The 15,299-nt window shown below is 39.7% G+C and overlaps 1 protein-coding gene across 2 annotated transcripts in view; it reads left to right on the top strand.

Annotated features, from left to right (window-relative positions):
• Positions 1-15,299, top strand: part of LOC145984607 (uncharacterized) — a 50,459-nt gene that overhangs the window by 3,223 nt on the left and 31,937 nt on the right. For both annotated transcript variants that reach the window (XM_083118218.1, XM_083118217.1), the window contains exons 2-3: positions 1,903-2,078; positions 11,991-12,039. In XM_083118218.1, the coding sequence (XP_082974344.1) occupies positions 1,905-2,078; positions 11,991-12,039 (223 nt within the window). In that variant the 5' untranslated portion in view covers positions 1,903-1,904. The remainder of the gene's footprint in view (positions 1-1,902; positions 2,079-11,990; positions 12,040-15,299) is intronic.

Raw genomic sequence — 15,299 nt, 5'->3', positions numbered from 1 at the left:
TGATGTTAGCCCCAAAACCATCCATGGGTAGCCTCAAAAACCATTGACTTTAGCCCCAAAAATTCACAATAGCCCCACGAACCATCACGGGGACGAGGTATGCCTACGAGGTTAGGTTAGGCCTGTTAGGTTAGGTTCCATTAGCACTCATTTCATTCAATTTAGCATATACGGACAACATCGGTTTTTCTCGATGAAAGAAAATACACAGAATTCTTTTGAATTTTAACTTTCTACGTTCAGCATTCCACTTCTTTCTTCAAGATTCCGTGTTGAATTACAAATTCCACGGCATCTTCCACACCCGGCAACAACTTCACGATGCATCCTCGACACGTCTATAGCGAAAACACAACGTGGTTTGAAACACTGACTATGGGGTTTACGTCATCTAAGACACGGATCATTGTGCTCTTGTGCAGAAAGCAAATGGCGGCAGCAGCAATAGTATGTGGGAGAGAGATTTTTGCAGAAAAACACATGATTTTTTGCATTAAAATGGATCAAAACTACATTCCCGAACTTCAACAACACTAATGAAAATGATTTGCGTAAATACTTTCTCCTGTAAAAAGTAAGAAATCCATCTCACCTATATGAAAGTGTTACCATAACTTCACCTTAAAGAATCTTCCGCAATACAGAATAGGTAAGTATCAATACTAAAATTATAGAAATAAACGAGTGAGAGGTGTTCGGGCGATATCGCATAATTACCAAAAAATTCAACTTACATCAGCTTTTTTCACAATTTCCAGACGTGTCCGTGGCATTTTAACAACACATTCGTGATTAAAAGGCCAAATTTAGTTAGTATACCAAATATTAACGAAATTAGAGACATTCTCTATATTCTACATTCGCTCTTTTTTTATTTTACATGTTCCAAGCGATTCTACACATTTGAGTATTTTGCATATTTTTTGAATTTTCAAATTATAGGATGGAAGGTGATTAGGTGAAAGTGATGAAAGGACACACTCAAGAAACACCCATGTCCATGCCAGGATTTGAACCTGCAAACACAGGGAAACGTATAGGTTAGGAAGGATTCCCTTCATTTTTCGTCACGTTCTTTTTCTACTTGATATGTGTCCAACATTTTTAATCTGAATTGTTAGGAAGGTGTAGTTTGAAGCCGTACTATTTCTGTACTTATTATTATTATTTACATATATGTGGAGAGGGGGAGCCAGCTTTTTTTTTATTGTATTCTGTAACTTACAAGTGTTAACATCATCAGGCCAAATAACAGGAAGGGTAGAGGTCAGTTCCAGCAGGAGGAGGAGGAGGAGAGGGAAGACAAGAAGAGTAGTCCAACAGTGATTGTGCAAACTTTTTGGAACAACATCGATCACTAATGACAGTAGAGCAATTTTACAGTGTGCTAGAAACACGTGCTAAGTCATGGGTGAGCCTGCCTTTATATATCTACTACATGTACTAAAACATTTTGGCACACCCAAAAAAATGTACTAGGTACATAAAACTTTCAGCGAAAAATGCACATTGACCTGAACTCAAACCCAGATCTCTTGCATAATGTGCCATTGCTGTATCATAGGTTGATACAATTACCACACAGATAAAACGGTGAAAGTAGAAAATTAGGCAAAGCCCAGATGGTTTGGTAGCTCGGTTTGTATATCAGTGTGCCAGAGACCAAGGTTTGAGTCCTGATCGAGCCTGCATTTTTTTTTTCTGAAATTTCTACATGATGCAATATTGTACCGGGTGTCCCAAACAAAAGTGGTGGTAACCTTTGGATATACTTTCGTTTGGGACACCCTGTATTTTGTAATTATAATTACAATTACAAAGGCAAAATCCATCAAAATGTTACACCAGATCACTCAGATGCTTCACACTAGACATGTTATTCTGTTTTTGTAAATTTTCCAGCCATGGTTCCCTCTTTGAAGAGTCTGCTTGTGCGGTTTGACATACCTGAGTTGAAACAGTTCTTGCCAAGGTTATGCCCAGGAATTACATGGCAATCACTAGTGGAAGAAGTGATCCATTCCAAGAAGAAATTGACAAGGGCCTCATTGGCACAAGTTGTAGAAAAGAAGCTAGGGGTAAGTGCAGCTTAATAATTGTTAGTGCTTTTAAAATGTCTTCTTCCATTATATTAACAACATCATTAAAACATTTTGGCTGCATTTTTTCAATAAACAAAATTTTCTCATTATTTTAAGTGGTAATTTGCCAATATAAGTACTTTATATTTGGAGTCATTTGTAGGTTATTTACTTTCACAAAGACGTTTCAGAGTGGTAGTCTCCTGTAGGTTACTGTTCGCGCCCGTCATCCAACAAGAAAACACTTTTCTTGTTTCGGCCGCTGTTTGTAGCATTTCCAGGAAGGTAATGGTGCTGTAGGTAGACTAATACACATAAATGAGACACTCAATTACATCAAACTGATGTATTCGTCGCAATTATTTGCAGCCAACCTGCACTACGTATCTTACATCACGTCACTTCTCTCTTCACAGACTTCACTCTCTCACTTTCAGTAGGCACTAGTGTCCAGAGAATAACATGGTGGACATCTTGGCTCCAAAAGCACAAGGTACGGAACATACCGCCCACCTTGAAATGATTAATTTTAACACTTTACTAAATACACAATATAGAACACATTTTTGATGAACAAATGTAAATTGAATGCAATTTTCCCAAAATTTCCTACTGAAAATGACAACACAAAATTAAAAAGAAATTGAACAAACCAATGATTGCTTGTTATGCATAAGTTTGAAAGTTTAAGTTCTTTCTCATTGGTGTTCAACTTCACTCACTGGTAACAGAGACAGCTTCACTGCTGGCCTCTTGTAGGTTCCTTCACTGGTTCTCACTGTTGCTGCTCTAACCAATCCATCTTCACTTGGATGAACGTTGATTACTCTGCCAAGTCTCCACTGTTGGGGTGCAAGTTGATCATCTCTGACCACAACCAAGTCATCGACCTGTAGATTCCGTTGCTCCCTTCTCCACTTAGGACGTTGTTGTAACTGAGAAAGATAATCCCTACACCATCTGCGCCAGAAATGCTGCGTCAGCCTTTGCACGAGCTGCCACTTCGACAGTCTGTTCATTTTTATTGTAGCAAAGTCCCTATGTGGAGTAGCTATCAATGCATCTGCTATTAAGAAATGGCCTGGAGTAAGTGCCTGCATGTTGTTGGGATCACTGGATAGAGCAGTTAATGGTCTGGAATTCAAACATGCTTCTATTTGTGTTAATACTGTAGACAATTCCTCAAAGGTAAGTATGGCATTCCCCACAACTCTTTTGAGGTGGTATTTAACTGATTTGACACCACTCTCCTACAAACCTCCTGCATGAGGATTACGAGGAACATTAAAATGCCACTGGATGCCTAAGCTGCTTAGAGCACTTGAAATAGTTTCATTGTGCTTTGGTTGTTTTGCCAATCTCATGAATTCCTTTAACTCTCTATTAGCACCAACAAACGTTGTCCCACAATCACTGTAAATATTACTGGGTTTTCCACGACGAGATACAAATCTCCTAAGTGCAGCCAAAAACGTCTCTGTAGTACCACTGCTCACTATTTCTAAATGAACTGCTTTCGTTGCGAAACAAACAAATAAGGCAATATAACCCTTATACTGCTTACGAGAGCATCCAACCATTTCCTTCAACAGTATGGGTCCTGCATAATCCACACCACAGTTTATAAATGGACGAGAAGGATTGATCCTAGATTCTGGTAAGCTACCCATTAATTGTTCCCCAGCTTGTGTACAAAAGCGATGACAAGTTACACATTTCTTCACAATGTTACACACTGTATCTCGCCCTCTCAGTATCCAGAATGTTCGTTGCAATGAGGACAACACTAACTGAGGACCAGCATGAAGATTAAGTAAATGTTCATTTTTAATTAATAAGTGAGTCAATTTGTGCTTTGCAGGTAGCAACATTGGATGTTTATGGTCCACTGTTATTCTTGCTTTGTGTAGCCTCCCTCCAATACGAATGACACCTACCTCATCAACAAAGGGAGCCAAACACAATAACCTGCTTTTTGTTGGCAGAGGAATTTTAGCTTGTAAACAATGTAATTCTGCTGAGAATTCACTTTTCTGAGCTTGTTTTAGAAGAAAGGTCGTGTCTGTCATAAGCTCTTCAGTTGCCAATGCTCCTTGCCTTCTCTGATTCACTGACTGACGAGCATTGAACACAAATCGTTGGATCCATGCCATTATTCTCTGCATTTTAGAAAAGCTTGAATATCTGCTGATCAGATCTTCTTCTACTGTAATGTACATAACTGTAATGGCAATCTTCTTCTCTTCTTTTGTAACTTCTTCCAAAATTTTGTTGCTTGTCTCATGATGATCAAACGCTGCCAATGAAGTTGCTCATAAGAACTCTGGTCCCGCCCACCATAACTCACACTGAGCTAAGGCTGAAGCACTGATACCTCTTGTAGCAAGATCTGCAGGATTTGATTTTCCCATGATGTGAGACCATTGTTCACGACCAAGACTCTCCTGCACTTCTGCCACTCGATTTGCTACAAATGTTTTCCACTTGCTTGGTGTTGAGGGTAACCAAGCAAGCACAATGGTAGAATCAGTCCACGCACATGCATCTGACAATTTGTAGGATAGTGCATTGGAGATTACTACGAGCAATCGTGTCAATAAAACTGCCGCTGATAGTTCTAGCCTTGGTAGAGACATTTGCTTGATTGGAGCCACCTTAGTCTTTGCTCCTACCAACCTCACTTCAACATGACCATCGACATAAACTGAGCGAAGGTACACTACCGCTCAGTATGCTTGTTTTGATGCATCACAGAAACCCACTAATTGACAAGCTATAGCATTTGCAGATACAATAGCACATTTGATTTGTAATCGTTGCAGTACAGGAAGTTCACTACAAAAATGTAGCCACAGTTCGCATGTTTCAATGGATAATGCCTCATCCCAGCCCAACCTTTCCTTCCACAATTCTTGAATGAGTATTTTTGCTTGTATGACTGTTGGGGATAAGAAACCAAGAGGATCAAACAATTTTGCAATGTCAGATAACAATAGTCTTTTCGTCAATGTGTGACGTTTTGGTGGTAAAGTTACAAGAAAAGTGAAGTGGTCAGCACCAGAATGCCACCTTAGACCTAACGTTTTCACAAGTTCACTGCAATGGATATCTAAAAGCACATAAGTTTCTCTCAACTCTACAGGTACTGCTGTCAACACTTGTGGCTCACTAGAGGACCATTTACATAACTCAAAACCACCCTTTGCTAGTAACTGTATCAATTGTGACTGCAATTCGATAGCTTCTGCCACATTGCCGGCACCAGATACAAAATCGTCAACATAAAAATCATTTAATAACACTGGGGCTGCTAATGGAAATGCATTAATTTCATCAATAGCTAATTGTTGAAGACACTTTGTTGCAAGATAAGGTGCACTGGATGTCCCATATGTCACCATGAGTAGCCTATAGTCCCTTATCAATTCTTTAGGATTGTCGCGAACACTATTCGCTGAAAGTCTGTATCTGATGGATGGATCAATATTTGTCTATACATTTTGGAAATATCTGCACACAAAGGAATTTGATGCTTCCTGAACCTGAGTAACAATGGAAAGATATCACCTTGCAATTTTGGCCCAACTTGAAGCTTATCGTTGAGACTAATCCCTGTTGAAGTCACTGAACTGGCATCAAAAACTACACGAAGAGGTGTACTGGTGGAATTTGGATTGATTACAGCATGATGCGGTAAATAGAAACTATCACATGGTTTATTTTTCACTTCACTTGCAGGAACAGGCTCCATATTTCCCAAGTCTAAATATTCATGCATGAATTATGAGTAATTCTGATGAAAAACAGGAGACCTTGCAAACTTCCGTTCCATTTGCTGTAATCTCGCCACAGCTGTTTCACGTGAGTATCCTAAGGGAGGACTGTCTTCCTTGAATGGAAGGCTCACACTGAACTTATTGTTTTCTCGAACATGAGTCACCGAAAAGTGCTCTTCACATTGTATCTCCTCTAATGTCAGATGCATTTGCCTTGGGACCTCCTATACCTCCCAGAACTGGCGAAGTGCACTATCAAGACTACAAGATGCATGAAATGATGCTACTGCCCTTACCTTGGGAAAGTCCACACTGCCACAAAGAATCTAAAAGAACAGTACATAGTGCAGTAGGTGTTCCCTTTGGCCCAACACGTTTGCCACTTTGCATAAGAAAAGGAAACAAATCTGCTCCAAGTAAAATGTCCACCGGTTCCATCACATAAAACCTTGGATCTGCCAACTTCAGTCCTTGAATATGTGTCCACTTCCTGAAGTCTGGTAAAGGTTCCCTGGGAATGTTTCCTGTTATTTTAGGAAGTACGATTGCCCTTGTGGTGAATGTTTTCCTTCTGCTACTGGGTTGGAATTGTAGATTCACTACTGCACTGCCTACACCTGCAAGTGCTGTAATCCCTGTTGCTGTAATCCCATTCACAGTGATGTCTGCCTTATGCTGATGTAAACCTAACCTTTGCACACAGCGTGAGGTGACAAAGGAAGTCTCTGAGGCACAGTCTAGGAGCGCACGAACTGGTTGATAAACACCATCTCTTCCCTGCACATACACAACTGCAGTGGATAGCAACACTGGCTTTAGTCCCTTGTCCCCTTCTCCAGCCACATGAGAAGAAACTTCTTGGGGGGAAGTTGTTGTCTCACTAGAGTCATTCTGCTTATAATAGTGTAACAATGTATGATGCTTTTTATTGCAAACGCAGCACACCCCTGAGTCGTATACCGATGCCCTAATGATGACTTTGAATGCAATTATAACACAAACCCTATTCTCTAACAAATCTCATTCTGTCCATCACCGAAAGGTTTTTGAAGTCTTTGCACTTGTATAGCGCATGATGCAGTTTACATTTTTCACAGGTATCATCCGACAGTGCATGATACACACCCTTGAACTGGGAGCTAATGTGAGTCGACTGCTTCAATCTCTGAGCACTGAGATTTGAAGCTGATAATGCACGAGAACGCTGATCAAGAAAGTCACTCAACTCCTGAAACGTAGGCAACTCGAGTGTCTTTAATGAAAGTTCCCATTGTTGTCTAGTATCACCTCCATTTTTTCTGTCACATGAAATACTAGGATAGGATCCCAATGTTCTATGGGAATGTCAAGCACTTGCAACACGCAAACACACTCGGTAGTTGCAGTGGCGTACGCAAGGGGGGGTTTACGGGGTTTAAACCCCCCCCCCCCCTTGAGCTTGTGAAATATTATGAAAAATGCTGTAGAAAAAAATTAAATGGCCAATTTTTCACAGTCAAAGATCTGGGACAATAATGTTACTATTACTACTTCTACTACTACTACTAATAATAATAATAATAATAATTTGAATTATTATTTCCATGCAGCATGGAGAAAAGCACAGCATTCCAAACACACGCGTCTTTCAGAGTGATGCCTTGAAAATAAACACGAGTTTATGAGGTTAGGTTAGGGTAACTGTGATTTAAAAGAGAAAAAAGTTGATTTGTATCTCAGTTGCAATAATGTTCAATACACTGCCGTATGCAGGATTTTTTTTTCGGAGAGGCTGGAATGGTAAATGTGGGTAGCACTTGGCTTCGTTTTGGAGGGCAGGATGCATAATAAAATATTTCGTATTTTTGGAGCTTTTCAGTCTATTAGAATTGTATTCAAAGACAAAAATAGTCATCGGGATTCACTTTAAAAGAGGTTTGGCATTTACACATTTTGATTTTTTAAAGTTCTTAACGGTTTTTTATTTGAAAATTCTGATTTTTCTCAAAATTTCGGTAGGGGCTGGAACACCATCGGCCACCCCTCTACGTACGCCAGTGTTCATTATACTTTTTTTGTGTGTGAACAATGAGAATTAACTAAATAAAGTTCTTGGTGCGTTCTAAGAGGCTAATGTATAGACAAAGGCTAGGCGGACAAGAATACAGTCACACCAATTCGCCTTCCCATTGTATTGTTTACCGCAGCATGTTTAAATGTCTCTTTAAAATGTATCACCTTTTAGACTAGACAATTAAGGACAATAAGCTTAACTATTGTAAAATATTTTGTTGATAAGAACAGGGAGACAATCCAGATGTAAATTATCGGGGACATTTATGCCGGGAAGAAGCCGGAAAACTTCCAACCAATTTCGGGAATCGAATCCGGATCTCTGGCGTGATTGTCGCTTCTCAGACACTCTACCAACCAGATCACCGCAGCTCCTTGGATGAGTTCCATACTTCGATTATTTCAATTTATTTTAATATATTTTCTTGTATTTATGGATCTTCTTCACTCTTGAAATGTCTCACCTCGTTGACCAGACAATTATTTCGTAACAAAGAAACAAGAAAATCGAATGACTAGAAAGTAATTTCGTTCTAATGTTTTCATAAATACTATATTTATGTAGATCTCTACTACTTAATAGTAGTAGTAGTGGTATTAGTAGTATTATTAGTATTAATTTAGCTAATTAATTAATTATAAGTATTATTAATTGTGATGATTATTATTTAATTAAAGTATAATAAAACAATGGTAATGTGAATTTGGAAAAAAGTTTTAGAAATAACACCCCCCTTGATGAAATCCTGCGTACGCTACTGGGTAGTTGTGTCTAGCAGGCTACGTAAGGCTGCTGCAGATTCATGTTGCACTTTGGGTTGCGCGACTAAACGCTTGATTGTCTTCATAACAATTTCCCGTTTGTTTTGATAACGTGAATTTAGAATGTTCCACGCCTCTGCATAGTTATCATCAGTCACCGACATGGACTGGACAAGCAATGCAGGTTGCCCCTTGAATGAAGCTTTCAAATACTGTAGCTTTTGCGCACTGGATAACTGTTTGTTTTTGTCCACCGACGCGATAAACAAATCACGGAAAGAAAGAAACTCTTGTACTTGTCCCGTGAACACAGGCAGCGTGAGCTTCGGGAGACGCACTTCACTTGTTCGTGCTTCTGTCGATGACGTCACGGTAGCTTGAGTCTGTTGCTGCTGCAACGAACAAAGCCTGCACATGGTTGCACAGTCATAACTCTCAAAAGTTGCATCATCACACGCACTAGCCAGGTCTAATAAGAACTGTTTACATTCGTTCGTTAGGGCCTCCCCCATGGCGCAGTGGTAGCGTCATTGCCTTGTAATCAAGGGGTCCCGGGTTCGATACCCGGTGGAGGCACAAGTGGTTCGGATCCCACTTTAAACTGTAGGTCCAGTCCCGATTAGCCTTATTGTGCATAAAGTGGACTTAAAACACCAACTCAACTCAACAATCGTCCGTTAATTGTTTGGCTGTGTTTACCGATAACACGATTGTCACATTGTCCAATAAACCCGCGTTCACTTTATTCTCAAGGTGAGTAACTTCTCACTTGAGCACAGTCTTTGCTGTCCATTTGGCTTCCATGTTTATTGAGTCGCGCACGGATTGTTGTTGTCCAAACTACAATGCACGCATGAAACACTTCCTGGCACTACAAAAGGTGCACTGAAATTGGTTACACGTAGCAAACAGTATGTCAATGTATTTATTCACAGTTCACGAATGCACGCTAGCACAAAAGTTCAACACAACACACAACGAATGCTGATCGCAGCCAACATCCGGCACAAGGAGGACCATGTTCGCGCCCGTCATCCAACAAGAAAACACTTTTCTTGTTTCGGCCGCTGTTTGTAGCATTTCCAGGAAGGTAATGGTGCTGTAGGTAGACTAATACACATAAATGAGACACTCAATTACATCGAACTGATGTATTCGTCGCAAAACATACATTATTTGCAGCCAACCTGCACTAAGTATCTTACATCACGTCGCTTCTCTCTTCACAGACTATTCACTCTCTCTCACTTTCAGTAGGCACTTGTTTCCAGAGAATAACATGGTGGCCATCTTGGCTCGAAAAGCACAAGGTACGGAACAGTTACACAGCCTGATTCCAAATGTGAGAAGACCCGAACATTATTATGTTGCCACTTTGTTGCTTTACCCCTTGTTATAAACAACACTTTGTCTCATTTGTGTCTGCTGTCCCCTCATTGATCAACAAAGTCAGGAAGATCAAAGACTATGGTGACCAAGTATTAACCAGGACATTCCCTTTTTTTGAGTCTGCCCCGAATTTTTTTAAATGTAAAATGGGATATGGAATGCCAAAATGTTACTTTTTGCGACTGACTTATTGGCATACGCTTACTGCAACAATACACCTTCTCTACTTAAGTAATCTATGAACTATGACATAGTAACATTCACTCATTCATATCTGACTACAGCACGGTTTATATTAGAAGTCTGCAGAAGCAATTGACTTTCGTAGCTCTGAATCAGCAGCAGATCTGTTTTGAAAACACACTTAGGTAGCATGTAGTGCTTTGCGGTAGATCATTATCTTTAGACATTCGTGACCTCTATTCCTGTATATAAATTCCGTCAACAAATTGAAAGGAATTCAGTGCTGCTGGCATATTAGTATACTATGTAAGTTATTTACAAAGTATTTATTTAGTTAGATTTCACTCATAGGTATTTATGATGAAACAGTTTTTATATTAAATTTGTACATTTTGCCATCCTGTTTTTCCTTCAGGAAAATCTGAAAAAGTCATGTTTTGTTGATTTAAAAATCTGGTCACCTTATGAAAGACATTTCACAAACTTACCTCTCCTTTGAGATGCTTTCATCTTAAACTGCATTACCAGACTTAAGTCTGGGCCTCCCTCATGGTGCAGTGGTAGTGTTGTCACCTTGTAATCAAGGGGTCCTGGGTTCTATGAGAAAGAGAGAGACTATACCTGATAGAGGCACAAGTGGTTCGGATCCCACTCTAAACTGTAGGTCCAGTGCACAAAGTGGACTTAAAACACCAAATGAATCAATCAATCAGACTTAAGTCTACACTGGGTGTTTGGCCTGTGCCAGCTAACTCGTTTTTGCAAATTCCTCTCTTTTCAAAAAAATGGCTGTCTGAAAATGTTCATGTGTCCAGAATTCTTTCTAGAACACTCAATTGATTCTTTGTGTGGTTTTATTCTGCTGTTGTCTGCAGTTGAATCCTCTAGTAGCAATTCTAAATAGATGCAATGTTTAGAATTTAGAATATCATAGCAGTTTTTTTAAAAGAGAAAATGACCGTGCTGGTGCTAGCCAAATGTCCAGCATGACCTGGAAGTCTGGCAATACAGTATAAAATTAAAACTACTCATCATAATTGCAATGCACCTACCTTGAGTTTTCCCAAGTTTGGAGGAAATGACATGATCATTGGCAGGGAGAGTGGTAATGCATTGAGTCACACATTGCTTGTGCAGAAATTCTTCAGCGTGAGAAGCATTCCTGTCTTTGCCTAACCACCCCACTCTCTGGATTTTGCTCTGAGTAATTTTTGGCTGCTTCTTGCTGTGAAAATGGCCTCTAGGGATGTGTTTCGCAACTATGGAACGCATCTTATTGCATGTGATGGCCGAACTCTGGAATATTCCCAAGCCTTGCACTGGTGTTTCCAACAATGGTAGCATCAATTGAACATGTGTGTGTGTGTGTGCAAGGGTCCTACTTTGAATGTGATTAGGTAAGCATTGCCATATGTCCTACCATTCCAGTGCTGTACCACAATTCCTGGATCTTTCTGACTACCCCTTGTTTTCTGCAAGCAAATAAGCTATCATAAGTTCCAATAATGTTTAATTAACTTGGATTGTCTCCATTTTCAATTCTAAATCTTACCTTTGTACTCACTTTCTTGAAGAGAGTAAAAACTGTAGGAAATTAAAGTATACCTAGGTAAAGGTTAATGCATGGTACCATTCTTTATTTATGTGTAGGAATATTGTATTGCTTTCACACTTGCCTGTTATCTTCCAAAATTAATTATTTTATGTCCCACAGTAATTCTTAAACTTACAAATGTTGTTATTACAGGATGACAACATCAATATTGATCAGCAGTTGCCTGTCATTGAGTTGTATGGTATGTAATGTTACTTTTTATTTACATGCATAAATACATATACAAATGAAAATATGTGACTGTACACTAGAGTAGTGCATGGGACCACATTCACTCGATCATAGTTGTCAAATCTCCCACGCTCGAGCATATCATCAGTCAAATGTCATCTCAATGTGACAATAATCATAGAAATATACTTGTAAAAATCTGCCCTGGTAGTTTCAGCCCATAATCATCTTTCATTTTCATATATCACTATGTATTGGTAAGATAGACAAAACTACATTTTAACATGGAGATGATGACTATGTTCTCTTATCTTTAAATTTCACTGCATCTTTCACTTCATGATCCACATTTGAGGGCCCACTGTCACAGACAAATACGGTTATATGTGAACTGCTGGGCTTGGAGCGTATACTGATTGTTTTGCCTGTTCAAGCGTTATTCGCTTGAGCGAAGAAACTGTCGATTACATATGCTATCTACTGTCATACTTGCGAACTATTAGACGCTAGAGCAAAAAGCCCTCAATGTAGCACACTATGTACATCATGGGCCAGAAGTCTCAATTGTATACTATTTGTAGCACAAGAATGTATTATTCACAAGTAAAATAGATGTAAGAAGTTGTCGTACTATACTAAATAACATATCTGGAAATTATTCAAAACTTGTTGATTCTATTTTCAGTGAATGCAGATGCATCATCACAAGCTATACCTGCCGCAAAATTAGTTTGGTATTGACGCTTGGGAAGCACGTGTTGAAATCGGGTGTATGGCACTGCGGGAGGGTGGGTTGCTGGCATGCGAGCCAATCAAAATCTTCCCAGTGCTTCACACAAGCCCTGGTTACCTAGCAACAGAAAACGTTTATCTCGGTGTTGCCGCTTATCGGGCGATTCTTCCTGCGATCAGATTTCATGTTGTTGGGAGAGGACGTGTTGTTTGTTTGTTGCGTTGCTGTGATATTTTAACCGGTCCGTTGTTTAGTGTTTATTTAATTTAGAGTATTCTTTGTTGTATATAGCGTGTTGTTTTCGTTGTTATTTTTTGTACATAATTTTCTGTGTTCTTGAGTGTGTCGTGAGCTTGTGTGAAGAATGTCAAGCACAGGAGACATTACTCGAGATGACAATGTACCAAAGAGGCCATGCACTAAAAGAAAAAGGAATTCTTCTCAAAGGACAAACGCGGGAGATGGTTTGTTCTGAGCGCAAATAATTTGAGCAAGAGAGAAACAATGGGGCTCCAATCATTTCTGTAAATAAAGTTCTGGACAGGACTGCTGCTGCTTTCGGCGTGTCTAAGAACACTATTGTTACCATAGGGAAATAAAAATATAATGTGGTAGAAATAAATAAATAAATAAATAAATGCGAGGCTTCAAAATTGGAAACCCCAGGAAAGAAGAGGAATATCAATAAATGCGTGACAAATTTAGATATTTTTCAGCAATATGCTATTCGTCGCCATATTTACTCTTATTATAGGAGGAAAGAATATCCCACAGTTGGGAAACTGCGAGTTTCGTTGAAAGATTCGGCATTTTTTCAAGGTGGGGAAACATCTTTAAGGACAGTCATAAAATATCTGGGATTCTCATACAAAAAAAAACAGTGGACGCAAAATAAAGTAAAGTATGTAGGCATATGGGGATGTGGAGGTAAAGCTCCACACATTCTCGACCTCGACCTAGGCCACATTATGGAGGTGATGTGGTTCACCAACCGCCTTTACCGCAGGTTTGTGCCAGGTACTCACTTGGACTGAGTCGACCCCGGAGCCGCTCGGGATATTTGAAAAAGTTCCACAAACCACCGCGGGTCTCACACGTGAAAGTCAGATGCCCCACCAACTCAGTTGCGGTATAATTGAAAGACGGGCAGACTTTAACGGGGACTTCGGAAAGAAATGATTATTGAAAGTGTATTTACAGAATGGATTGAAAAGGTAACCTGTAAACAATGCTCGTTTCGTTAATTCGTTCATGTTGTAAGGGAGATGGAAATGAAGAGAGAAAACAATAACACATTCATCATTGTTGTCATCATTGTTATTCCGTTTTCCTCGAAAAACAACAACACATTTCATCATTGTTCCTTTTTATAACACGTTTTCCTCGACACAGCGTCAGACGGCTGCACTGCGTACCTACCGTAGCGCAGGCACGTATCCAGGAATTCCTTTCGGGGGGGGGCTCAACACTATTTTCTAAGGGGTATAGTAAGAACCTCACAATTGTGTGTTTAAGACCAGTGGTGGCAATTGAGTTCCAAAACAGGGGGGGGGGGGGGGTGCAGAGGGCGTTGTAAGAAAAGTTTACTTTCTCTTGGTAGCCAAGGCTAACATTAAGAGATCATAATGTTGAGGCAAAAAAATAAAAAATGGGGAGCAATTATCCCTTAAATCGTTGCCACTGTAAGGCTATCATTTTAATCAGAACGTGAAATCGGAAAATTTTTTACCACTCGACTCCTCTGTTTCCATGCATTAATAATGTGTGCCGGAACCATCTCAGTATGTGTGTTTGTCCATTTCTTCTCATCAGGTATAAAACATCTATGGTATCTTTGAGTGTTTCTACGAAGCTGTTACACATGCACGGGATGGACAATCCACTCGACAACACGAGATTCAAATTGTGGGTTGCGAACTGGACGCAGACAGCTCTCGAATATTTCTCTCTGATTCGAGCCTGAACACCACTAACGTGTCTTGTCCTCCCATTTTTTCAGCTCTTATAAAAGCCGAAACCCAACCAAATTGTTCCGATTCAGGCCTTTGTACTCACAAGTGTTCAAAAATGCCTGTCACAGCTTTCGCTGTCTTGTTATATATCGGCACGAAACAAAGGAAGTTTTCTCGAATACAGGTGGATCAGGAAACAATTATTGCATAATGAAAACCCTTCCGTTCCCAACACATCTAATGTTTCGTCTCCCAGTATGATCAAATGCTTACTCATTTATCTCCAGTGACGTGCCCAAAGGAGGGTTGGTGAGGTAATAACCCCATTTGACCCAGTATTCCTTTTTTTTTTTAAAAAAAAAAAAAGGAACGTCAAAGACGGAAAAAATGGCAAAATCAGGACTGACTACCAAAAATAGTATGCGTAACCCCTCTCCCTTCCGAAAATCCTGGGCACGCCTCTCTTTATCTCGGACACATTTTTTTAAAATGAACTCACCAGAAGTTTTTATCATCGTATTGGAGGTTGAAGTAAGATGTGTTCTTCCTGCAGGTTTGGATATGATCCTTTAGGGTGCTGTCGTC

Source organism: Lepisma saccharinum, chromosome 1 (assembly GCF_977018435.1).
Source record: "Lepisma saccharinum chromosome 1, izLepSacc3.1, whole genome shotgun sequence".
NCBI classification, from domain to species: Eukaryota; Metazoa; Arthropoda; class Insecta; order Zygentoma; family Lepismatidae; genus Lepisma; species Lepisma saccharinum.
This window is presented reverse-complemented; position numbering and strand designations above follow the sequence as displayed.